The 27,541-nt window shown below is 39.1% G+C and overlaps 1 protein-coding gene across 1 annotated transcript in view; it reads left to right on the forward strand.

Annotated features, from left to right (window-relative positions):
• The first annotated feature begins 9,926 nt into the window (after positions 1-9,926).
• The window catches only part of IPO7 (importin 7), a 52,611-nt gene continuing 34,996 nt past the window's right edge, over positions 9,927-27,541 (forward strand). The window contains exon 1 of the mRNA XM_084893475.1: positions 9,927-10,177. Coding sequence (XP_084749601.1) covers positions 10,094-10,177 — 84 coding nt within the window. The 5' untranslated portion in view covers positions 9,927-10,093. The remainder of the gene's footprint in view (positions 10,178-27,541) is intronic.

Raw genomic sequence — 27,541 nt, forward strand, 5'->3', positions numbered from 1 at the left:
CTGGTACATAAGTCGACATTTAACTACTGAGCCACACTAGCCAGGCTCCCCAGATATTCTTTTGATATTTTATCCCACTTGAATAACGACAGTCTTTTTTTTATGCTATAACTGCTCGTGGTAGTACACATTGAAAAGGACTAGACCTCTGTCAGGAGTCTGACAGAAGTGGCATTCAGAGTTGTGTCTGAAACATTTTCAGATTTTCATCAAGCAGTTTGTGTTCGATTAACACTGTGTACTGTCTTCTATGTGACTCAGAGTAAGTTACTTAAACTAGTTCAGTTTCAGTTTTCTCATATGAAAAATGGAGATGATAATAATAGGCCACACTTAATAAACTGTGGCAAATTGAGGTCATATTTGTAAAGTGAGTGCTTAGAATGATTGCACATAGTGCTCAGTAAATGTTTACTTCTAAATAAACATTATGGTATTTTTGCTATTAAAGAGAACATTAGCTCTGTACAAAATGATGATACCCACATCTGCCATGGCCACCAAGGCTTAAACAGTAGAAGTATTTCCTTATAAACTCTCCCCATTTGAAAATTAACTTAATGTGTAAGTCTGCTTATTCAGGTCAGTAATTCCATAGTTAGAGAAAATGGATAAAGCTGAAAATAGATACAATGTCACAAGATCTTTTTTTAAAAGTATATATTTTTATTGATTTAGAGAAGTAAGGAGAGGGAGAGAGATAGAAACATCAATGATGAGAGAGAATCACGACCCTTATTGGGGACTGAGCCCATAATCTGGATAGGTGCCCTGAGTGGGAATCGAACCCTGACTTTCTGGCTCATAGGTTGACACTCAACTTTGAGTCACACCAGCTGGGCAAATGTCATAAGATCTTTTGGAAAAGGTTTTATATTTGGAAACTTGGACCTATCTGGGGCAATGGGAGTGAAGGTGGGGGGAGAAGAAGATCAAGAAATGGTTGCTTTTCAATGTAAGCTCTTTTGCACTACTTTGTAACTATGCACACATAGTCTTTACTTTTGTTTTGTTTGTAGTTATTTGTTTGATTGGTTGTTATTTTGGATGTGTGGCCGGAGTAATTGCTTTTGAGTTAGCTTGCTTGACAATTCTTCAAATTGAAAACAGTCCCAGATCTGGTTCTGGTGTAATACAAACCAGAAATTTGCTTTTTCATTTTTCTGTCTTAGGCACTGTTTTCAACTGCTACTATTCATCCAACTCAACGCATACGTGTTAAGTGGCTATTGCGTGCTAGGCATTATGCTAGGAACTGAAGACATTCTTCAAACAGCCAACCCAAATTTGAAACATCATGTGTACAATAGAATGGATTTTTGTTATAGACTTCTGTGATTATGGGTCTGTGGGCATGTTAGCGAATCTTGAGATGATGTAATAGAATGCAGTTTTCTTTGCGACAGAACGGGACCTAGAACATTCTATTTCAAATTCCAGAGTCTGGCACATGTGAAAATAAAGATAGGGCTGACTTTGGGCCCTAGGTAAGGAAGTCTCTTACACTAAATACTGCTTTTCTGGAGCTCTGCCTGAAGATAATGTTATACCAAAGGGCCCTGTGGGCACTTTGTTGGAGAAATTATTTGATTGAAATCAATTCAATTCAAAATTATATATTGAGTGTCTACTACTTATAAGCACTGAGGTAGGAGTGGGAGATGAGCCAAAGATGAAAACAACCCAAACCTTGAAGCTTGTCATCTCTTAGGAGGCTTAAAATTTGTTCTAATCCAGACACTTGTCTTTTTAAAATCTTTAATGGGTCTCTTTTGTTTTTAGATTTTTTTTTCATCTAAAAAAGAAAAACCCCACTAAATTTAAATATGTACTATGCTAGGGATTGAGGATACCATTTCAAAGAATTATGTTACTGACTGAAATGTTATTGATGGCATCTGAGTCATCAACACAACACCTTTGTATTAGTCTGCATTTGTGGCTGTAACATTTATAATTTTGCTATGTATAGTTGCAAGCATCTAACTGCTTTATAGCCTCTAGTATAGTGTCCATAAGCAATTGCATATTGAAATACATATTATTATAAATAATTTCCTTTTATCTTTTTCCTTGGGTTACATTTAAACACTATATTGAGTTTTTAAAAATATGTATATGTATTTAGACTATAGTATCAATAGAATTCACATAAGAAGAGTATAGAGGCCCTGGCTGATGTTTCTCAGTTGGTTAGAGCATTGGCCTGCATACCTAAGGGTCGTGAGTTCAATTCCTGTTCAAGGGCTTTCAGGTTCCATCTCTAACCCCAACCAGGGCCATATGCAGGAAGCAATCAACCGATGTGTCTTTTTCACATTGATGTTTATCTCTCTCTCTCCCTCCCTCCCTTTCACTGTCTCTAAAAATCAATGGGAAAATATTTTTTGGTGAGGATTAATTAAAAAAAAAAAAAAAAAACCACACACACACACACACACACACACACACACACACAGTAGAGAGGCAAAAATAAAAGGAAATAAAAAGAATAACAGAGAGGCCCTGGCTGGGTTCAGTTAGTTGGAGTGGTGTCCCGTACACCAAAGGTGGTGGGTTCAATTCCTGATCAGGGCACATAGCCAGGTTTTGGGTTCAATCCCCAGTCAAGGTGTGTATGGGAGGCGACTGCTGATACTTGTCCCTCACATCGATGTTTCTCTCGTTTCCCCCCCCCCCTCTCTCTCCCTTCTTCTCTTTAAGAACAATTTAAAAAAGAAGAAGAGCTCTGCCCATGTGGCTCGGTGGTTGAGTGTTGATCAGTGAACCAGGTGGTCACGGTATGATTCCTCATCAGGGCACTTGCTGGGGTTGCGTGAAGGAGGCAGTCGAGCAATGATTCTCTCTCATCATTGATGTTTCTATTTCGCTGTCCTTCTCCCTTCCTCTCTGAAATCAATAAAAACATGTTTTAAAAAAGGTATGTGGCTTAAAAAAAAAAAAAAAGAATAGTAGAGAGGGCATTACAAAAAGAGGTCTGATAGGGTTGAGAACAACTAGCCAAAATGACTTACTTGGCATTTACGACCATCATTGTCTTGTCTCCGGTTTATTGCTCTTTGCTATACCTAAGCTTAGGCCAAGCTGTTTACTTGCTATTCCCAGTATGTGGGGCAGTGCTTTCCACTCCCACAACTCTGAGGTCACCTTGTTCGATACCATAGGACTCTGTCACCTGTAACACATCTAATTGACTCATCTATTCAGAGTCTGTCGAATTGCCCAAGAGAGTTGTTCAATAGGAATGATAATAATTAACCAGGTCAATCAAATTTTCTCTTGCAAAGATTGAATTTGAGACCTAGACAGTAAAAATGTTAATAGCAGAGTCAGAAGCACACAGAGAAATGTAACTAAAAGTTATGACACAGCAGAAGCCAGGAGTCTTGAGTATGCAGACACATAAGAAATGGCAGCAGCATGCACAGTAAATGCGGAAAGAGCTTCCCTGCTTAGTGATAAACCATAGAAAAGGGTCTAGACAACATACCTAATCCTTAAAAGCTGCCTCATATACAGTATCGCCTCCCAGTTCCCAAAATGAATTTAATCCCCCATGAGACTTCAGCTCTACATGATTGAGATTCTTTGTCTTCATTTTCCCACAGAGCCTTGGAAGAAATCTTTGTCACTTAAAGTAATGTGATCTTTGCAACCAGAGATCCTAACTACCACATTCTTCAAACCATGCTCTCTCATTTCTGTGCCTTTGGCATCTCCTCTACTTGCAGTGTTCTGCCTTCAGTCTTGGAATTATCTGGAGTCCGGTTCAGACACCACCTCCTCCATCCACCCACCCTGATATTTCAGCTGCAACTTATAACTCCCTATCTCCTCAAAGTTCATATTTCTATTTCTTTTAAGAGTGTATCTCACCGAAACCGGTTTGGCTCAGTGGATAGGGCGTCAGCCTGTGGACTGAAAGGTCCCGGGTTCGATTCCGGTCAAGGGCATGCACCTTGGTTGAGGGCACATCCCCAGTAGGAGGTGTGCAAGAGGCAGCTGATTGATGTTTCTAGCTCTCTATCCTTCTCCCTTCCTCTCTGTAAAAAATCAATAAAATATATATTTTTTAAAAAGAATGTATCTCACTCAGAATGCTGTATAATATAAAAAGATAATCACTATTAGAGTATTAGTATCTTAAAGTAAATACAATGATTATATCATGTTTCTTTTTAAAAAATCTTTATTGTTGAAAGTATTACATATGTCCCCCTTTCTTCCCCACATCCCCTACCCAGGCCCTCACCACCTCTCTGTCTGCATCCATGTGTTATGCTTATATGCTGTACAACGTCTTTGGTTAATTACCTCCCACCCACTCACCCACCCTCCTCCGCCTTCCCTCAGAGATTCCGCACTGGGGCCATGAACAGAATAGGTGCTTAATTATTTACTGGTACTCCTATTGATATGTTGCCTATCTTCCCCCATTTTTCAGGTATTAATTTTTTCACGGTGCCCATTATCTCTAAGAAATGGCATTGAGACACTCCCCTTTCAGGGAGCACACATGTACCATTCCCTTTCCCTTCTCCTTTCCCCGCAGGCACTTATCCCCTAACCTCTAAGGGACCCCATGCCACCTGCAACCATGGGAGCAGTGGTCCTTGCTTCACTGTCCTAAGCATGTTTTTGCTGCAGTTAATAAATTCTTGCTTGTTTTTGTATACCCCTACCTCCTCCCCCTCCCCTCCCCCCCCAAAAAAGAGCATGGCATCGAACCAAAACTGATTTGCATGCAGAAGGATTTCAATACCTGTTTGCTGAATGAAAGATCTAACTTCCACTTGATATCTAAGTAAGCATCATGTCCTATGCCCTGGGCATCACAAGAATATACCCAAATATTTTAAATTTAATGGTTTCAGCCCTAACTGGTTTGGCTCAGTGGATAGAGCGTCAGACTGTGGACTCAAGCGTTCCAGGTTCGATTGCAGTCAAGGGCATTACCTTGGTTGTAGGCACATCCTCAGGAGGAGGGTGTGCAGGAGGCAGCTGATCGATATTTCTTTCTCATTGATGTCTCAAACTCTCTATTCCTTTTCCTTCCTCTCCGTAAAAAAACCCAATAAAATATATTTTAAAAAATAAATGGTTTCAGTAGTAAATATCTCCCACTGTATTGCGTGAAAGAGGCAGCCAAGCAATGATTTTTCTCTCATCGTTGATGTTTCTGTTTCTCATGTCTTTACCACCCTCTAAGTCACTCAGGCTGAAACTTAGGTTGTCTTGATTCCACACCTAAAGTTCCCTGGCCATAGTCTGGATTTCCCCAAAAGTAGAACCTGAGATATAATGCCAATAGTTTATCTGGAGGTATAATTCCAGAGGGCAGAAGTGAGAAGTGAAAATAGGAAGGAGAAAGGCTTTTAGTTGTCTACTCCTAAGGGAAACTGCCCTGTAGGGCTGTGAGAAGATTTATGAAATGTGTTTCAGGGCCATCTGACCAAGAGAAAGGAGAGAAGTCAGCAATCATTGCCCAATGGTCAAAGGTTGCCTCACAGACAATGAACTTCCACAAACTTTCAGGTTGCACATGCATAAGAGCTATATATATATATATTTTTTTTTTGGGGGGGGGGCATTTTGCATATGGCATCAGAGAAGCCCTGAGGTAGGAAGTGAGAGGCCTGTGGCTCAGGCACAAACAGGTTGCATGGGTATATGTAAAGAACTGTAGTTGCAAGCCAAAATTCATGGATGCCTCCTGTGCAGGCCTGTTTGCCCCACATATCCTGCTGTTCAGTCATTTGGCTGTCCCTCAATAACCCCCCTGCCGGCCTGGTTGCCCCTCATAGCCTGCTGTTAGATCATTGCTGTGACGGCATCCTGGTCAATTTGCATATTCCTCTATTATTAGATTATTTATTATTTTATTATTTAGATGTATAGATTATTGTGTTATTTTCCAACTTCATCTATATTATCTTTTATTGGACAGAAACATTTTTGGTTTTGAGCTTTAAAAGCCTTTCCCTTCCTCTAAGTAAAAACAAACAAATAAAACCTCTCTTACACTTCTTCTATTTCACAGCTATTTTATAGTTGATCTTTTAAAAAATATATATTTTATTGATTTTCTACAAAGAGGAAGGGAGAGGGATAGAGTGTTAGAAACATCGATCAGCTGCTTCCTGCACACCCCTCACTGGGGATGTGTCCTCAACTAAGGTACATCCCCTTGACCAGAATTGCACCTGGGACCCTTCAGTTCTCAGGCCGATGTTCTATCCACTGAGCCAAACTGGTTAGAGCTCAAAAATTTTATCTTTAATCTATCAGGAATCTACTTGTATATATAGTGTGAAGTAGGATCCAGTCTTATTTTTCTAGTTATAAAGAGCCAGTCTTTCCAAAACTATCCACTAAATAACCTGCATTCTCCCCATTATTTTTGGGTGTCACCTTCATCATATATGAAATTCCCATTCATATGAGGAGTGGCTGAAGGGAGTGGCTATAGGGTTAAGCCTCAGACTGACCTGTTGGCAAAGCCACAAGTCCCAGCTTAGAGGGCACAGCCCTCTTAGCGTAATTAAGCTTGACCTTATGACACTACCTAGATCCTTCCTGGGTAGCTAATGGGCTGTGGGAGGTGCAGCAAGTGCTGCCAAAACAAGTAAAACTCACAAGAACATTGTAACCATGGTGACCACTACCTTGTTTACCTCTGACTATAAAATAAAGCATCAGGTTGCTGTCTGGATCTTTTCTCTGTGGCCTCAGCTAGGCACAGGAGATCCACTTAGACCCAGCTTATTCTCTTTGTCTGTCTTTTCTTTAATCCTTTGCCGCCCCCACCCCCCACATCAGGCTCGCTGCACCCTTGGCTGAGCTGGACAATGAGAGAGACACATTGCTTGGTTGCCTCCTGCACTTGCTCTGAGGGGGGCCAGGAGATCAGGTATATGTCCTTGACCAGGAATTGAACCTAAGACCTTTCAGTATGTGGGCTGACACTCTAACCACTTAGCAACACCAGCCAGGGCTCATTTATTTTTATTGCTGAGTAACATTCCATAGTATGGATGTACCATGTTTTATTTATACATTTAGCTACTGAAAGCATATTGGTTGCTTCCAAGTTTTGTCAATTATGAATACAACTGCAGTAACATCCATGTATAGATTTTAGTATGGACATTAGTTTTTAAATAATTTGGGTAAATAAATACCAAAGAGTGCAATTGCTGGTTCATATGGTAAGAATTGTTTAGTTTTGTACAAAATTGTCAAACTGACTTCCAAAACAGCTGTACCATTTTGCACTGTCAGCATCAGTGAGAGTTTCTGTTGCTCCACATTTTTGTGAACATTTGGTATCAGTGTGTTGGGTTTTATCCATTCATAATGGTATCTCATTGATTTGTGTAAATTTGTAATCCCCTAAGGACACATGATGTGGAGCATTTTTTCATATGCTTATTTGCCATCTGTGCATCTTCTTTGGTGAAGTGTCTGTTCAAATGACCATTTATTGAGTTAATTGTACTCTGGGTCCTATGTATACAGGGTTTGCTTGATACATTATATATGATTTTACATAAACCTCATCATAGAATTGCTGTTGTTCCTATTATATAGAAGAAAAAATGGAGACCTTCAGTCGTGTCAAGCTAGGAAGTTATGGAGTCAAGATTCAGTCCACATCTGTTTGAATTTGAGGCTAATGCTCCTTCCACTAGGGGTATCGAACTCAATCAGAGAAGGGGCCAAAATCTAAAATCCAGCCTAAATCGCGGGCCGAATGGTTTACTGAACAGTCATAAACTGACAATGTCATAAACTGACAGCGGAGTGCAGTGATGACAGCGCGGTGCGGGCCACATTGCAAGGCCTGGCGGGCTGGATTTGGCCCGCGGGCCTTGTGTTTGACACATGTGCACTAAACCATTGTGGTATTGGGGATCTATGTGTTCCTAAGTCAGCTCTCAATTAGATTGCCTTCCTAGAAAAATGAAGACTACCAAATATCCACAGACCTCCTCCCTGGGAAATGGGGTAATCAGACAGATCTCAGGTTAAAGTTTTGGGGGTATTGTGGACTAAAGCAACCTCATATATATTCTGACTTTTTATTTCTTTCAGATTCTGTTGCACTGACTGCATATTAAAAAACTATTAAATATATCTGACATATTAAAGGACAAAGTAAGTAGCATATTTCCTCCACATTATGAGTGGGCAGATAAAAGGAAACTTTTCTGTTGTGAGTTAAAAGAACAATTCTGATATGTGATTTCTTTTTTGATCCTCATGGCTACCTTGAATACTTTAGTTGATAGAGTATCCATCTGTGCATAGTACCTAAAAATTCCACAGAGTATCTTTTGCTTCTACCCATGGTAGAGTAGCAGTGAATACCCAGGTTGTAAACAAGTAGAACTTAATATGTGAAACAACTGCTTTCAGACTTAAAATAAGAAGCAGATTAGAATTGTGGTTCCCTGAGAGAAAGGAAACAAGTAAAGTAAGCCAATAATTTCCTTAGTTTTGTGTCTGGACCATACGGCAAAAAGGGGTTCCCATAAAAAGCACTATTTGGACCATAAGGCAAGAAGAGGTTCCATAAAAAGCACTATGGTCTCACTGAGTCAAGGAGACTGAGTTTAGGGAGGCCAAAATGGATGGAAATAGCAAAGTAGGCTTCCTTTATTGTCTGATATTTCTCTCTTAAAAAAAAAATCAATGTATTTTATATTATTTTTTATTGATTTTAGGGAGGAAGGGAGGAGAGAGAAACATAAATGAGAGAATCATTGATCAGCTGCCTCCTGAACAATCCACAGTGGGGATCGAACCCACAACCCCGGGCATATGCCCTGCCCTGGGATCCAACCGTGACCTCCTGGACATGACCTCCTGGTTCATAGGTCGACACTCAATCACTGAGCCATGCAGGCCAGGCCTACATTTATCTGGAGAGGCAGAGTAATTCAATGGAATGAAAACAGAAATGTTCTAGTTTTGAAATCCTAGGTGAACCCCTTTTTAAAAAAATATTTCATTGATTTTTTTACAGAGAGGAAGAGAGTGATAGAGAGCTCTATCCACTGAGCCAAACCAATTAGGGCCTAGGTGAATCTCTTAATATCTAAGTGAACTTGGGCAAGTTATTTAACCTTTCTAAACTGCTTAACTGTTTTTAAAGAAGTGGGTTTTAATAGGGATTATACTTTTGTTCTGAATTTAGATGTGATTTATATAACGTTCCTGACAAAACTTGGATGCTCAATAAAAAGCCATAATTTTAGTATTTGGTGGTTATAATAAATATACAATGTAATAAATACCTGTCACATGTAAGGCTCATTTAATCTTTTGTAATATATATATTTTTAATATATTTTATTGATTTTTTACACAGAGAAAGGGAGAGAGATAGAGAGCCAGAAATGTCAATGAGAGAGAGACATCAACCAGCTACCTCCTGCACACCCCCCACCCGGGATGTGCAGGCAACCAACGTACATGCCCGGCACCTTTCAGTCCGCAGACCAACGCTCTACCGCTGAGCCAAACCGGTTTTGGCTGTGCTATTTCTTAGGAAAGCCTCATACATGGGATTACTTGGGTAAAATATATTTCTTTTTAACTTGGGTATAAACATTTTTATGGCATATAGAAACATTATCTCAAAATGATTTTTGAAAAGGTTTCCTTCAATTACACAGCTATTAACAATGGATTGCATCACTTATTGTGTCAGATACATCTTACAGTCACCATAAGTATACTATAATGTGAAGTATTTTTAATTGATTGTTTTACATTTCTTTCTGTGCAGTCTGAACATTTTCCCTTTTTGATTTGTGTGAGCGACAGGCAGCTCAGGACCACGTGGGTTGAGGGCTGCGCACGCGGACTACACATCCCAAGGTGCCCCGCGGCCCGCTGACAGGAAATCTCCGGAACATCTCCCGCCTCCACGCCGAGGCGAAGAGGTTCTATCCGGGGCTTTGGCGCTTCTCTTTCCTTTCGCGCCGGTTGCCGCTGCGGAGCGCGGCGGGTCCATGTGCGCAGTGAGCGGTGCTGTTCCTGGCTCCGAAGCACCCGAGCCTTGGGGTTTTAGCAAGTCCGCGCGGCGATGGACCCCAACACCATTATCGAGGCCCTGCGGGGCACCATGGATCCTGCCCTACGCGAGGCCGCGGAGCGCCAGCTCAATGAAGTAAGGACGCCGGGCTGGCGGCGGCGGGCGGGCGGACTGTGGCAGGCCGATCCCTCCGGGCCGGGCGAGGGACGCGGACGGCGTCGCTTGGAGGCTCAACTTGAGAGGTGGGGCGGGGACCTGACGGCGGGTGCCGCGCCGGGGCGCCTCGGGCTGCTGCGGTGGCGGCGGCGGCGGCGGCGGCGGCCGGGACAGCCTTTGCGTCGGGTCCCGGGCTGGGCCTCTGGCTTGCGGTCGAGGCACGAGGAACCGGCTGGGGCGAGGCGGGCGTGACGGGCTGGACAGGCACATGGCTGGGCCGGGTGGCCGGCCGTCCTCTGCACATTCCCCCGTCGTGCCTCACGCCCAGGAGGGGGCGAAACTCACTGAGGTTTCTCAGGTTTCCGGGAGCAGTCACGCCGGTGCCGGGTTTGGGGGGGCTCCTGGGAATGCAGAACTGTTCCTTTGGGAGCTGCGCCTGTCAACATGTCACTTTCCTGGGCTGATCGGTGACCTGCACAACTTTCTCCCCTAGGTTGACCTGCTACTGAAATCTTTCACCCGCCTCCTTAGCAGGTTGAGGATAGATAGTGCGGGAGTCTGATTCACTCCGCCCCTGGCGGCAGGGGAGGCAGGACGATGTAGTGAGTGGGAAGTGTCAGGTGAAGTGCACCCTTCTCGGTAGAGCTGCAACACTAACTTCTTGACTGACCTTGGACAAGCCGCGCCTTTTGATGCAGAGTTTTTTCCATTCATAAAATTAGGCCACAAGTGAGAGTGCGCGAAACTTGCAAAACTCCCTGTCAACTCGCAGGGGATGGTGTTCCTTTCCCCCATACTTTTTGGGGACCACCCCTTGGAAAGCAGACTTAGATGGATATTTTATTGTTCTATCTTTGTTTTTAAATTTCACGTTTTATATGTGTGTGTATGCATGTATATATTTATCCTCACTAGAGGATATATGTTTATTGATTTTAGAGAGGAAGAGGGGGGGAGGGGGGGGAGGGAGAGAAAGAGACAGAGACAGACAGACATGCGGAATTGCCTTTCGAACTCACCGAACTAGGGATCAAATCCATAACCTAGGTATGTGCCCTGATTGGAATGGAACTCTTAAAAAATATGGACATTGACTTAATAGAAGCTTCAGGAGTATTTCTAATCGAACATCTTCAGTATACAATGCTGTTTTAATGATCCCTGCCCTCCTTAAGGGACTTCTAGTTATTGATTATTGGAAAGCGAAGAAGGGAGGACGCTGCAGCCAACTGAGCCAGCAGGTGAGGCCAAACTAAAATTATTATACAAGTGAGACCATCATTAGATCATACCGAGAGTGATACCCTAATTCTTAGGCTTAAAGTAACCTTGGGTTACTTAGATTTCTTTTGGGTACAAAATGCCGTATTTTCCGGCGTATAAGACGGCCCCCTAATTTTACAGTTAAAACATAGGTTTAGGCCTATATTCGCTGTATAAGACTACCCCCCACTTCAAAGAAAAGACTTACTTTGCCTTCAAGATCTGCCGGTAATTTTTGTGCAATTTCGGTCTTTTGCCCCCGGTTTTCGGTTGACTTTTTTTGGTTTCAAAAGTCTTCATGTATGCCGGAAAATACGGTAATGAACTGAAACAAATTCCCAATTTGGATTATTAGTAAACTATAGGTGGAGTTATGGATCACTTTATTTTATAATTTATATTTTTACTGATTTCAGAGAGGAAGAGAGATGGAGAGAGATATAAACAACCAGTGATACAAATCATTGATCAGCTGCCTCCTGCACACTCCCTACTGGGGATGGAGGCTGCAACCTAGGTATGTGCCCTGACCAGGAATCAAACATGACCTCCTGGTTCATAGGCAACCATTGAGCCATACAACAGGGGCTGGATCACTTTATTTTTATTTGTTTTGTGATAGGTTATGATGAACATTTTGTTTGACATTGTATTTATAAGCCTACACACTCTAAAAGTTATCATAGTTATATCTACCATGGCCTTGTTCTAATATTATCTTAACATACTGGCATGTAAAAAAATAATTTAATTTTTATTTTTTTAAATATATTTTGTTGATTTCAGAGAGGAAAATAGAAACATCAATGATAAGAGGGAATCATTGATTGGCTGCCTCTTGCATGCTCCCTTCTGGGGACTGAGCCCCCAACCTGGGCATGTGCCCTTGACCAGAGTCAAACCTGGGACCCTTGATTCTGCAGGCAGACACTCTATACACTGAGCCAAACTGGCTAGGGCTAATTATTTTAAAAAGTATTATTTGAAAGAAAAAGTTGGTTCCCTTGTAGAAAATTGGATAAATACTTCTTCCTGCAAATTTGAAATTTATTTATACCTCTAACAGGTATTGAATGTCTAGTTCTGTGTACTAACATCTTGTAATAATAGAGACCTGGGTTAAGTATTTCACAGCTAGTTTTTGGAAAATAAAGTATTCAAAACTTTTTAAAAATTTTTATTTAACTGCTAAGTTGCTGTTAGGGTTTTGGAATACTGTAGAACAGCCAATTCTGCTTATTTTTTCTATTAAGAAAATTTGGTGTCTGGCCTGCATTTCTGTGATAGTTAGCTATTTGTGTTTTGTAAATTTATTTCAGTTATTATGCCTAGGTTTTTTAGAATTTTCCTAAGATAACTTTTCTCAGAATATCTATTCTCATCCAATCTTCATTTTAATGAAGTTATTTCATTTGAATACTTTTTTGATTAATTTTCTGTCCAGATAAATCTTGAAGAAGCTTGACTAGTAAAAATGAGGAAGTCATATTTTATTTCTGGCAGGCTCTTCTTGCTGGGCTAAGAAAGGATGAACCAATCATTCCATAATGTCTCAATTAAAGCTATATTTTGGTTCGTTTAGTTTTTAAAAAAAAAAGGGTAATTGACATTTGAATGAATCTCTGCAGCTAAGTGAAGTAATCACTAACTGTAAAAATTATAAGTGTTATCAAAGAATTATAGTGCAAATAGTTATTTTTAAAAAGTGCACCTGAATCAGAAAGATTGTACTTCATGATTCCATCTGCTTGGAGCCCTTATTACTCAGTTAAATCCTAGACTTGTTCTTTCAGTTCTCTTTATCACTGTTCAACTGTCTCCATATCACTAAAGAATTCCCAGACTACCATACTTCCTATCTCCCTTCGCTTGTTTATTTTCTCTAAAGCACTGATTTATCATATATCATAAAATTTTTTAGTTTTATGAGGTCTGAAATTTTTATTTTGTTATTGCAGTTCTTAATGTTAAGCTTTATTGACTTATAATAACAACATAGGCTATAGTATGTTAACCACCTCTACTTTAAGGATTTTTAAGGTATTTATATTTTTTTATATTACATATAGATTAAATTAAGAAAGCCATTAGACTTTTAGAGGCTACAGTAAAGCTTGTTTGGCAGATTTTTTTAAAAAGATATTTAGTATTCCCCACTGACTTACTCTACAGTATGTTAGGAAAAATCTTTTTAGCTGCTATTATAACAAACTTGGCCTCAACAATTGAAGAAAACCATTTGTACAAATAGTATTATAAATATAATTAAAAACCACCTTATTTTTATTTATTATTTATTAAAAATTCCTTTATTGATTAAGGTATCACATATTTGTCCTCAACCCCCCCATTCCAATCCCTTACCCCTCCCCCTTATGTCCCCACCCCCTTATTGTCCTCGACCACTGGTTAGGCTCATATATATGCCCTAAGTCCTTTGGTTGATCTCTCCCTTTTATCCCCACACCTCCTTATTTTTAAAAATAAAACCTGAAGAATTCTGTAGTAGCTGGGGGATCCTGGGAAAGCTATTTAATATCAAAGTGTCGTTTTCTCAGTTTATGAATGAAAGAAGTTATAGTATGTATGCCATTGTGTTATGTGGGTTGAGTGAGATGATGGCATGCAAAAAATTGCAGAAAGTGTTTGGCATTTACTAAGTTCTCCAGATTATTTGAGCTGCCAGTTGATTAACCAATCCAACATACCATACATTTTATTTCCTATTTTACTCTTAATTAAGTAATACATCTCATTGGAAAATCATCAGCACTAATCTCAAAAGAACACAAGTACATGTTCTTTGGACACTGAGATCGCTAAGTAGATAGCATTACTATAACATGAAAATTGGCACAATTATAAGCACTGTGCCCTGGCACATGCATTATAGTCTCTCAGTAAATATTTCTCTTGCATTCAGCAAATAAGAACTTGAATAATAGTCAGAAATGTTAAGAGCAATCATCTTTGAATCTTTAAAATAGATTTGTGTTACAGGGACCTGTCACTTCTCACTTAAATTATATACTTTGAGGGCAACCTGCTTGAGTCCCCTCCCTGTAGCAGGGACCTTTTCTGTAATAAAAATTTGCTTTCTCTCAAAAAAAACCAAAGACCTACACTTTGAGATTAATTGACTTCTGTATACCTAGAAGTACAACTTAAAAACTTGTTTTGTTTAGGTAATCTAAAATATGACATTTGATATTCATTCAGCATTGTTTGAATGCTGAATTATGTTCCAGTGACTATTTGCTATGGGAGATACAGAGACTCTTCTTTATGTACGTACGTACACACACACACACACATACAGGCACTGAAAAACTTGGTTCTTCACTTATGAAATAGATTAAACATCTCTGAAGGTTTTTGACAGATTATTTTAAAGGACAGCACTCTCTTTGCTCTCCTGCCAGTATTCTTATGTATTCTCCCTTATATTTTAATTTTATTTGAACTATTTTAATTTTATTTAAACTAAGCGATTGCTGTCCCTTCTACTATAAAGTTCATTGGTTTTAAAAAAAAATTATCTCCAGTAGGAATTAAATCTTTGAGTAAAAAAATAGTTTTTTTAGACCCTGAACTATTAGATGAGAGTAGGCATTCAACAAATAATTATTTCTGTTATTTAAAATATATTTGAGTGCCAGTCATAATGGCAAATACTGTCTTTGGTGTTGGTGATCTAATAATGTACGTAAAGTCGTGGTTGTCATGTAGCTCACATTTGAACTGAAGTGTTTGTTTTTTTAAATATATTTTTATTGATTTCAGAGATAAAGGAAGGGGAAGAGAGAAATATCAATGATGAGAATCATTGATCTGCTGCCTCCTGCATGCTCCCTACTGGGATTGAGCCCTAAACCCAGGCATATGCCCTTGATCTGAATAGGTTGACGCTGTATCCACTGAGCCAAACAGGCTAGGGCTGAACTGAAGTTTTTAAAAATATATCCTTATTGATTTCAGAGAGGGAGAGGGAGAGATAGAAACATCAGTGATGTTCTAGCTGGTTTGTCTCAGTGGTAGAGTGTCAGCCTGCAGACTGAAAGGTCCCTGGTTCAGGTTCAATTCCAGTCAAAGGCACATGCGCAGGTTGTGGGCTGATCCCCAGCAGGGGGCCTGCAGGAGGCAGCCAATCAGTGATTCTCATCATTGATGTTTCTCTCTCTCTCTCTCTCTCTCTCTCTCTCTCTCTCTCTCTCTCTCTCTCTCTCTCATTTCCTCTCTGCCAGGTGGTTCAGTGGGTTGGACCATCCTCCTGTACACCAAAAGGTGGCAGGTTTGATTCCTGGTCAGGACACATATCCAGGTTGTGGGGTTTGATCCCTGGTTGGGAAGCAATCGATTGATGTTTCTCCCTCACCTCTCTCTCCCTCTGTCTCTTTCTCTCTCAAAATCAATGTAAAATCAATAAAGTATATTTTAAAAAAACAACAAACATATCATTGGGTGAAGATTTAAACAACAGCAAGAATGTTGCTAAGTAGATATTGTTTTGAATTTGAGAGAGAAAATGTCCCTGGATACTTTGGCTGTTGGCCTGGAAGTTATTCAATGACACAGCACATTAAAGTTCTAAAAGAAGAAAGCACAGTATTAATATTTGTAATTTTTCAGATATATTGTTGTATATATAATTTTACTTATTGTTTGTTCCTGTCAGTGGGACATCAATGATAAGTTTGATTTAAAGTGGAATTTTCTTTTGGTCACTAAGTAATATAATGTAAAAGTTTTTTAAAACTCTTTAGTTGGAAAGCATTTAAGTATCACTGTTTAATGAAAGACAGGACGACACAGTAAAGAGCTTTAGTCTTGATTTACCACTGTGATGATTTAACCTCACTGTGTCTCATATTTCATCTAGGCAAGATAAAGTATTTGCCTTTATCAAATTCTTTAGTAAAACAAAGGTTAGAAATCCCTGCACTCTTAAAATTATCTGGTTGTATTTATTTTATGTAAATTCTGATGTCACAGGGCCCTTAAAGCCCCTCTCTCTTATACATTAAAGCCACTCTCCCTCTTATACGTGGGTGTTAAAGTATAGTAGTTAATTGAAGGTGTGTTTGATTGCATTCCAATGGAGATAAATAATTAAAAGTAATCGCTTCAAGAGTAAGCATTAAAAAAGTGACAGTCCTGGCCATTGTGGCTCAGTCGGTTGGGCATTGTCCCGTGCACAGAGGTTGTTCTGCTGCAGTTGAATTCTGGCCAGGGCACATGCCTGCGTTTTGGGCTCAATCCTCAGTAGAGGGTATGCAGGAGGCAGCTGATCCATGTTGTAATATCTCATCGATGTTTTTCTCCCTTCCTCTCTTTAAAATTCAATTAAAATATCTTTTTAAAAGATAGCAACATGAGGTGTGCATTGGAAAATGTGGGTCTAGAAGGGAAACTGATATTGGAGAGAACATGATTTAATTTTTAAATCTGGTTTGATGTGCTAGTAATCATCCAGGAGAAAATGTCTGGTAGGTAGTTAGAAATGTGGGATTGAAGTTTAGGCAAGAAAGCATCAGTGGAAAATTAAATTTTTTTCTGCACGTGAATTTAAGAGAAAAGAAGTATGATCCAGAGATGTGGGGTGGACTAAAGGGTTGGGCCATGTCCATTTTGGGGACTTTGAGAAACATAAGAAAAGGGAGACTGGAGAATTGTGCATAAAAGTAGAAGAAAGCCAATAAAAGGAATTTTAAGTATGAAGGTTGGTTGTGGGCAATTTAGTTTCCTTTTCCCTTAAATAAATTTCATAAATTTTCTGCCAGTAAACATGAATTACTCTAGTAATAAGTAAAAGGCTATTAGGGGGAGGAAAGGGTTGTTGACATTTCAAACTGAGAGAGGTTAAAGTAAAATGACTTTTGAGGGGAAAAGCTTTTAAAATATTGTAAACTTGGAAAAAGCAAGTAGTTCTGCATAGAATGCTAGCAAGGGAGTAGGGAAAGATTTTGGGTTAAAAGGGCTGCAGGGTCAGGAAAATGACTATGTGGATAGATGTGTTTTTCTATATATTTTTTCTTTTATCAAGTTAGACTTCATTTGCGGAGGAGGAGCAGGGAAAGCTGCCTGAGGAGTGGTTTTTTAGGCCTATTATGCCCTGTTATAACAATAGTTTCCTATCTGAAATGTTTTATAGTCACCTATTCTAGAATTACATCCTTTTTTTTTTTTTTTTTTTTTTTTTTTTCAAGAGAAACATCAAAACTGTTTATTCAAAGTAATGTCCATTGCTAGGTACACATTTCCCCCATCTTTCAGGTAATTTGTAGATATCGTCCCAGTAGAACTTTTCTTGTTTTGAGGCAAACCATTCAGAGACCCAATTTCCACTTGTTCATATGTTTTGAAGTGCTGCTCAGAAAGTGCGTGTGCCATTGATCAGAACAAGTGGCAATATGAAGGAGCAATGTCTGATGAATATAGTGGGTGGGTTAATACTTCTCAGGCAAGATCTTTAATGTGTCTTTAATTGATTTTGAAGTGTGTGATGGTGTATCATCATGAATTACTTTGCCGTGTCTTCTGGTAGAATTACATCCTTTATACTGCTTTAAGACCTTATCTTCCTATAGCATAGATCTGATCATGTAAAAACTTTGCAAAAAAAAGTTCACACTTATTAGATCTAGATGTGGGCATAATTTGCCTATTCATTTTTGCCTTTCACTATTCTCTTTCCTCCTAATAATAATTTCTTTAACACAATCCATACTTTTTTCCCTTTTAAAAATCCTTCTGCCTGTTTCTGTGGGTTTAAGTCCTTTAGGGTCTAACTCGAAATTTTACCTGTTAGTCCAATTAGAATTTATTTTCTAACCTACCTTATAGTGCTCTTTTATCTCTGTGGTGTCTTGCACTTAAGTACTAGTAAATAGAGTATAGTTAAAAGAGATGGAGGTGGCCCTAACTGGTTTGGTTCAGTGGATAGAGCGTCAGCCTATGGACTGAAGGGTCCCAGGTTCGATTTAGGTTACCTTAGTTGCAGGCACATCCCCCGTAGCGGTGTGCAGGAGGCAGCTCATCCTTGTTTCTCTCTGTTTCTCTCTCATTGATGTTTCTAACTCTTTACCCTCACCTTCCTTTCCTCTGTAAAAAATCAATAAACTATATTAAAAATAAAATAAAATTCATAAAAAAAGAGAGATGGAGTTGAAACCCTTGAAGAATTTTGGTTAAATGAATTGAGGGTGAATGTTGATTTATCTGGGCTGATGATAAATAATGACAAGATGAGAAATCGTCTAGAAAGGTTTTTGTGTTATGATTAGTAGCTTTTAAGCTTGAGTATCAGTAGTTTTAGCTCTATTTAATGATGTTTAATGGCTGATTTGTTTCATTAGTTCTGGGGTCTGTAATTAGTGTCAGCACTCAGAAGTTACATTTATACATTGACACAGTATATTTATTGGAGCATTTTCTGAGGATATATCAAAGTTTGCCAAGCAGTTGAGAATACTATAATTATTCAAATTTTAAAGAGTATTTTTGTGATATTGATGCTAGTGGTGTTTTACTTACTTTTTTTAACCCTTTGCACTCCGAACCATTCTGGACATTGGCTACCAGCTACTCGACGCTACTTTGCGGCGGAGTGTGTTGAAATAACTCAATTCCCCGTAATCACTAATAAACTGCAATGTCCCCTGAGAGGGGACATCCGAGTGATATGCTAGAATTCCGATGTCCCCTGAGAGGGGACAGCGGAGTGCAAAGGGTTTTAAATTACCATAAAAATATAAAATATTTTAATATATGATAATAAATATAATAATAGTTGTGATAGAAATTCTTTTAAATATGTTATTGTTCGCTATATCCAATAATGCCAGAAAGTTGTTGATCATTCAATGACTCAAAAAATGATTTTTCTAAATTTGAACATTTAATGTATGACTTACTTGATTTGTGTTTTATAATGGTCTTTTTATTTTTTAAGCTTAATTGAGTTATAATTTACATTCCATAAAATTCACCTGTTTTAAGTGTTAAAAATCAGTGATTTTAGTAGACTTACAACTATTAACCACAATCCAGTTTTGGAACATTTTCATTACCCCAATAATTACTTCTTCCAGTTTATACTTAATCTCCGATCCCAGCCCCAGACAGTTGCGATCTACTTTATGTCTCAATTTTCTTGGAAATCTGGTGTCTGGTATTCAGTATTACAGTAAGTACATTTATTACCTTCTTGGGAGAATTACAAGACTTCCTGCATTAGGGATTTCAGCAGCATGGAAATGAGTATGTGGCAGGTAAATAGATGTCCCAGGTTGAGTTTGCTAACTTGTGCCATTCTCTCTGACTGAAATAATCCTTTCTTTCTTAACCTTAGTCTATCTGAGCTCAGTTGTCTGAAAGAAATACTTTTTGTCAGTTTCACTTTTAGATTTATCCTGTATGTTGTTGTTGTTTTTTAAATATATTTTATTGACTTTTTTACAGAGAGGACGGGAGAGGGATAGAGAGTTAGAAACACCAATGAGAGAGAAACATTGATCAGCTGCCTCCTGCACACCCCCCTCTGGGGATGTGCCTGCAACCAAGGTATTTTGCCCTTGGCCGGAATGGAACCTGGGATCTTTCAGTTTGCAGGCTGACGCTCTATCCACTGTGCCAAACCGGTTAGGGCTATCCTGTATTTTGAAGACAAAGTGACAAAAACAAAGTAATTAAATTATTAAATTATTTTCATAATTTAGTTGTGTGTGTGTTTTTTAAAAAATATATTTTATTGATTTTGTACAGAGAGGAAGGGAGAGAGATAGTTAGAAACATCAATGAGAGAGAGAGTCATCGATCAGCTGCCTCTTGCACACCTCCTACTGGGGATATGCCCGCAACCAAGGTACATGCCCTTGACCGGAATCGAACCCGGGACCCTTCAGTCCCAAGCCGACGCTCTATCCATTGAGCCAAACCGGTCTTAACTCATAGTTTAGTTTTAAAAAATAATTTTATTGAGTTCAGCCACATAAAATATCCAATTTAGTGGGTTTTAGTATATTCAGAGTTATGCAGTCATCACCACAAACTTCAAAACTGTTTTCCCCTATTCCTCCTGTTTTTGGCTATTTTCTGTCTATATAGATTTGTCTTTTCTATACATTACATCTAAATGAAATCAGATGATAATGTCTTTTGTGACTGGCTTCCTTCATATAGCATAATGGTTTTAAGGTTTATACATGTTGCTTCATGTATTAGTATCTCATTCTTTTTACTGCCAAATGATACTCCATTCTATATAAATGTATGCCGTATTTTGTTTACTTATTCATCAGTTGATGAACATGTGGGTTTGTTTCCATTTTGGGGCTGTTATGAATAAGACTGCTGTAAATGTTCAGGCAAAGGCAGTTCTATTGAATTTATTTTAATTGAGGGATAATTTACATGCAATACAAAGCTCAAAAATATATTCAGCTCTATCAATTTTTACCTAGATAACCACCATACAGATCAAGATACATACAGACACACACTAGAGGCCCGGTGCATGAAAATTCATGCACTGTAGGGGGAGTCCCTCAGGGGCGGGAGGTGACCTGACAATCAGGGGAAGACAACACCCCCATCACACCTCTGCTATTGCCACTGCCAGCGGTGAAAGCCTCTGTTGGCCCTGGTTACCTGAGCCTCGGATGGCTGAGGGGCTGAGGGCAGTGCTGCTGCACTGTGCACCTGCTGCCCCCCCTCCCTGGCTGGTCTGAAAGGACTAGGGGACTCCGGCAGGGCTGAGGAGACTGGGCACCACACCATCTCGTGATTATAGGTGCTGCCATATTTGTCATGGCATGGTGGTCAGTTTGCATATTCCCCCTTTATTATATAGGATACACACACACACACACACACACTCCTATATAATAAAAGGCTAACATGCAAATTGTCTCCTCGACCAGGAGTTTAACAGGGAGTTTGACTCAAAGTTTAACAGGGGCGGGGGGGGGGCCTGAGGAAGGGGTGGGGCATGGCCCTTCTCCCCAACCGGCCCCCACTTGTGCACGAATTCGTACACCAGGCCTCTACTATTAATAAAAAATAAAATAAAAAGAAAGACGAAGGGGTGTGTGTGTGTGTGTGTGTGTGTGTGTGAGAGAGAGAGAGAGAGAGAGAGAGAGATTTCTAATTCCTTTAGACTCTTCTCAATCAATACCTTTCCTCCTGCAGGTTACTATTACTCTGACTTCTGTTAGCTCTAGATTAGATTTGCCTGTCACTGAACTTCATATTACATATAAGAGAATCCCATTGTACCCAGGGAGATTGGCTTCATAATATGTTTTAGAACTGTATTGCTTGATTCTGGAAGTAGGTTTTATTTTAAGTTGTATAGCATTTTCTTGTATGGATGTGCCACAGTTTATTTATCAATTCACTTGTTAATGTATAGGTATTATTGTGGGCATAAGCACTTATTTCTCTTGGATGCATAAAGTTGAAATTGCTTGGTTATAAAGTAGATGCTTCAGAAAAAAAGATGCACACAGACTGAGGGTGAAGGGATGGAAAAAAGTTTTCCAGGCAAATGGAAAGGAAAGAAAAGCTGGGGTAGCAATACTTATATCTGACAAATTAGATCTCAGAGTGAAGGACATAACAAGAGATAATGAAGGCCACTTCATAATACTAAAGGGTACAATCCAACAAGAAGAAATAACCCTGGTAAATATATATGCACCCAATACAGGAGCACCCAAATACATAAAAAAACTGCTGGAGGACATTAAGGGAGAGATTAATAGCAATACAATCATAGTAGGAGATTTTAATACCCCACTGTCACCCTTCGACAAATCATCTAAACAAAAAATCAGCAAAGAAATATCAATCCTAAACGACTCACTAGACCAGATGGAATTAATTGACATCTTTAGAACATTCCACCCCAAAGCCACAGAATATACATTCTTCTCAAGTGCACATGGGACATTCTCAAAGATAGACCACATTTTGGGACATAGGCAAAGTCTCTTCAAATTCAAGAAGATAGAAATCATATCAAGCATCTTCTCAGACCATAGTGGCATAAAACTGGAAACTAATTACAATAAAAATAATCCAAAGAAATCAAATACATGGAGACTAAACAACATGCTATTAAACAAGGTCTGGGTTACCAGAGAAATCAAGGAAGAAATTAAAAACATCCTGGCAACAAATGACAATGAAAACACAACAATCCAAAATCTATGGGACACAGCAAAAGCAGTTTTGAGAGGGAAGTTCATATCCTTACAAGCCTATTGCAAAAAACTAGAAAAAATGGTAACAGATGAACTAACTCTACAACTCAAAGAGTTAGAAAAAGAGCAACAAGAAAAGCCCAGTGTAAGCAGAAGGAAGGAAATAACAAAAATCAGAGCACAGATAAATGACATAGAGACCAAAGAAACAATACATAAGATCAACAAAACCAAGAGCTGGTTCTTCGAAAGGATAAACAAGATTGATGGACCTCTAGCCAGGCTAACCAAGAAACAAAGAGAGAGGACCCAAATAAACAAAATCAGAAATGAAAGAGGTGAAATAACAACAGACCCCACCGAAATACAACAGATTGTTACAAAATACTACGAACAACTCTATTCCAACAAACTAAACAACCTGGAGGAAATGGACATATTCCTAGAAAAATACAAACTGCCAAAACTCAATCAGGAAGAATCTAAAAATCTCAATAGACCAGTGACTTGGGAAGAAATTGAAACCGTCATCAAAAAGCTTCCAGCAAACAAAAGCCCAGGGCCAGATGGCTTCACAGGAGAGTTTTACCAAACATTCAAGGAAGAACTAAAACCTATCCTCCTCAGACTATTTCAAAAAATCCAAGAGGAAGGAACACTTCCGAACTCCTTCTATGAAGCCAACATCACCCTAATACCAAAACCAGATAAAGACAACTCAATGAAAGAGAATTACAGGCCAATATCCCTCATGAACATAGATGCCAAAATCCTCAACAAAATTCTAGCAAATCGACTCCAGAAGAACATCACAAAGGTCATACACCATGACCAAGTAGGATTTATTCCAGGAATGCAAGGATGGTACAATATCCGCAAATCAATAAACGTGATACATCACATAAACAAATTGAAAGATAAAAATCATATAGTCATATCAATTGACGCAGAAAAAGCATTTGACAAAATCCAACACCCTTTCCTGTTAAAAACTCTTAAAAAGGTGGGAGTACAAGGATCATACCTCAACATAATAAAAGCTATATATGATAAACCCACAGCCAACATTATACTCAATGGGCAAAAACTAAAACCATTCCCTCTAAGAACAGGAACAAGACAGGGATGCCCACTCTCGCCACTCCTGTTTGACATAGTTCTGGAAGTACTAGCCATTGCAATTAGACAAGAGGAGGAAATAAAAGGCATCCAAATTGGAAAAGAAGAAGTAAAGTTATCCTTATTTGCAGATGACATGATATTGTACATAAAAAACCCAAAAGACTCCATTAAAAAACTAATTGACTTAATAAATGAATTTGGCAACGTAGCAGGATATAAAATTAATGCCAAGAAATCCATGGCATTTCTATACACCAACAGTGAAACTACAGAAACAGAGGCTAAAAAAGCAATTCCATTCACCATCACACCAAAAAAATTAAGATACCTAGGAATAAATTTAACTAAAGAAATAAAGGACCTATTTGCGGAAAACTACACGACACTGAAAAAAGAGATAGAGGAAGATGTAAGGAGATGGAAGAACATACCATGTTCATGGATTGGTAGAATCAACATCATCAAAATGTCCATACTTCCTAAAGCAATCTATAGGTTCAATGCACTCCCCATTAAAATACCAACGACATATTTCACTGACCTAGAAAGAACTCTCCAAAAGTTCATTTGGAACAATAAAAGACCCCAAATAGCCACAGCAATTCTGAGAAAGAAGAGTAAAGTAGGAGGGATCTCAATACCAGACTTCAAACTATACTACAAAGCCACTGTTCTCAAAACAGCCTGGTACTGGCACAAGAACAGACAAATAGATCAATGGAATAGAATTGAGAACCCAGATATCAACCCAAATCACTATGCTCAATTAATATTTGACAAAGGAGGCACGAATATACAATGGAGTCAAGACAGTCTCTTCAATAAATGGTGTTGGGAAAATTGGACAGACACATGCAAAAGAATGAAACTAGATCACCAACTTACACCATTCACAAGGATAAACTCAAAATGGATACAGGACTTAAACATCAGATGGGAAACCATAAAAATACTAGAAGCATCCACAGGTAGCAAAATCTCAGACGTATGCCAAAATAACTTCTTCACTGATACTGCCCCTAGGGCAATGGAAGCTAAAGAGAAAATAAACAAATGGGACTACTTCAAAATAAAAAGCTTTTTTACAGCAAAAGAAACCATCAATAAAACAACAAGAAAGCCCACGGTATGGGAGATCATATTTGCAAATATTACCACTGATAAAGGTTTAATCTCCAACATTTACAGACAGCTTATACAACTAAATAAAAGGAAGATGAATGATCCAATTAAAAAATGGGCAATGGACCTAAACAGAATATTTTCAAAAGAAGACAGAAGGAAGGCCAAAAGGCACATGAAAACATGCTCAAAGTCACTAATTATCCGAGAGGTGCAAATCAAAACAACAATGCGGTACCATCTCACACCTGTCAGAATGGCCAACATCAACAAATCAACAAACGACAAGTGTTGGCGAGGTTGCGGAGAAAAAGGAACCCTCGTGCACTGCTGGTGGGAATGCAGACTGGTGCAACCACTGTGGAGAACAGTGTGGAGTTTCCTCAAAAAACTGAAAATGGAACTCCCATTTGACCCAGTAATCCCACTTCTAGGAATATATCCCAAGAAACTAGAAACACCAATCAGAAAGGATATATGCACCCCTATGTTCATAGCAGCACAATCTACAATAGCCAGAATTTGGAAACAGCCTAGGTGCCCGTCAGCAGATGATTGGATCCAAAAACATGGCACATCTACACAATGGAATACTATGCTGCCATAAAGAAGAAGGAATTCTCATCATTTGCAGCAACCTGGATGGAATTGGAGAGCATCATGTTGAGTGAAATAAGCCAATCAACGAAAGAGAAACACCACATGACCTCACACATCGGTGGATGATAAAGATCTTTATAAACTGATGAACCAAGAGACAGATATAGAGAAAGTAAAGCAACAGGCAGACTGTCAAATTACAGTGGGGAGGGTAGGGATATCAGGGGGAGATAATAGATCAACCGAAGGACTTGTATAAATGCATATAAGTACAACCAATGGACATAAAACTATGGGGAGGGAGGGGATATCTGGGAGGGAGGGAGGGGGGCAATAAAAAAAAATCAAGAAAATATGTAAAAAATGAAATAAAAAAAAGAACTATAGAAAAGCAAAACAGTATTAAAAAAAAATAAAATAAAATAAATAAAATGAAAAAAAAAGTAGATGCTTGTTAGAAACTGCCAGTTTTGTAGTATGTTTGTACCATTTTATACATCTACCAACAGTATGAGTTCTATCTTTTTATGTCCTCATTAGCACTTTGATGTATTGCATATATTGTTTTGAGGTAGGGCTTTCCTGTCCACTTATATTAAATATTTTGTAATTTGCTTGTATATATTTGTTTAATCTTTTTTTCTTTTTTGAGTGATTAACTCTTGCTCTGATGTTCTAGATATTTTCATTTCCTTTTATATTGTTTACACTAATGGGGAGGGGCATGTGGCTCAGTTGGTGGCATCGTCCCTTACACTAAAAGATTGTGGGTTCCATCCCTGGTTGGGTTACATATGGGAGGCAATAGATCGATGTTTCTCTGTTTTTCTCCTTCTCTCCTTCTCTCCCTCTCTCCGTCTCTCCCTTCCCTAACCCCTTCTCTTAAAACAAAGTTTTACTTGGTACTAAAATTCTTCTATGGCTTTCAGCTTTCATCACGGTTAGGTTTTATCCACTAAGATGCCAAAAATAGATACCATGGCCATGGCTGGGTAGCTCAATTGATGCAGTGGTTTTCAACCTTTCTAATGCCGCGACCCTTTAATACAGTTCCTCATGTTGTGGTGACCGCCAACCATAAAATTATTTTCATTGCTACTTCATAACTGTAATTTTGCTACTGTGAATCATAATGTAAATACCAGTGTTTTCTGATGGTCTTAGGCTCTAGAGCAGCAGTTCTCAATCTGTGGGTCCCGACCCACAGGTTGAGAACTTCTAGCAGGGTCTCATACAAGTCAGGGCACATACAAGAAGCAACCAATGAATGTATAAATAAGTAGAACAAGTCGATGTTTCTTTTCCTCTCTATCTAAGATCAATACATTTTAAAAAGATACCGTAGATACCGTGGTTCCCTTTAATTACTCTTGCAGTTTTATTTTTTTATACTTAAACTTGACATTAGAAAGTGGTAGAGGTCCTTTGTTAATGTAATACTTATGGGAGTACCTATTGTGCTGTAGGAAGATATAGTAAGTGGAATATGCTCACTTATGTGTAGCTATCCACCCAACAAAAACTGGTGGTGGTTTTGTTGTTTTAGCATGACTCCTAAGCATAAACCAATAACTTCATTGGGGGTTCTAATCATTGAAAGCAGTCTTTTTCAACTCAGAAGGAAAAATGCAAAATTGGGACCTTAAGAGAGTGTTGCTTTTTTCAACCAGAAGAGAGTCAAGCTCCCGATTCCTCTGAAATTCAATTTCTGGGGAAAGGCTAGACTGTCTGCCATCGGGTTGGAAAGTGAGGGTGGCTTACTTGCAGAGCTGCGTGTAAGAATATTTTGTTTGCTGTGCTGGGGCACGAGACGTGGGGAGACGGGGAGACACGGGGATGTGGTTGAAGAGGCTCGGAAAGGTGGCGGACGGGCAACTTGCGCTGTTGGCCATGTCCCAGCCCAGTGACACCCTGAGACTCCGCCCCAAGACTCCGCCCCGCACAACTGACAAACACATCCAAGCTCCAAGCAGTGGCTTTTGCACATGAATGGCCCTCTCTGTTGCAGTTTAACCAAGGAGAGAACTGTGGT

The sequence above is a fragment of the Pipistrellus hanaki genome (assembly GCF_964339955.1).
Source record: "Pipistrellus hanaki genome assembly, chromosome: 9".
Lineage (NCBI taxonomy): Eukaryota > Metazoa > Chordata > Mammalia > Chiroptera > Vespertilionidae > Pipistrellus > Pipistrellus hanaki.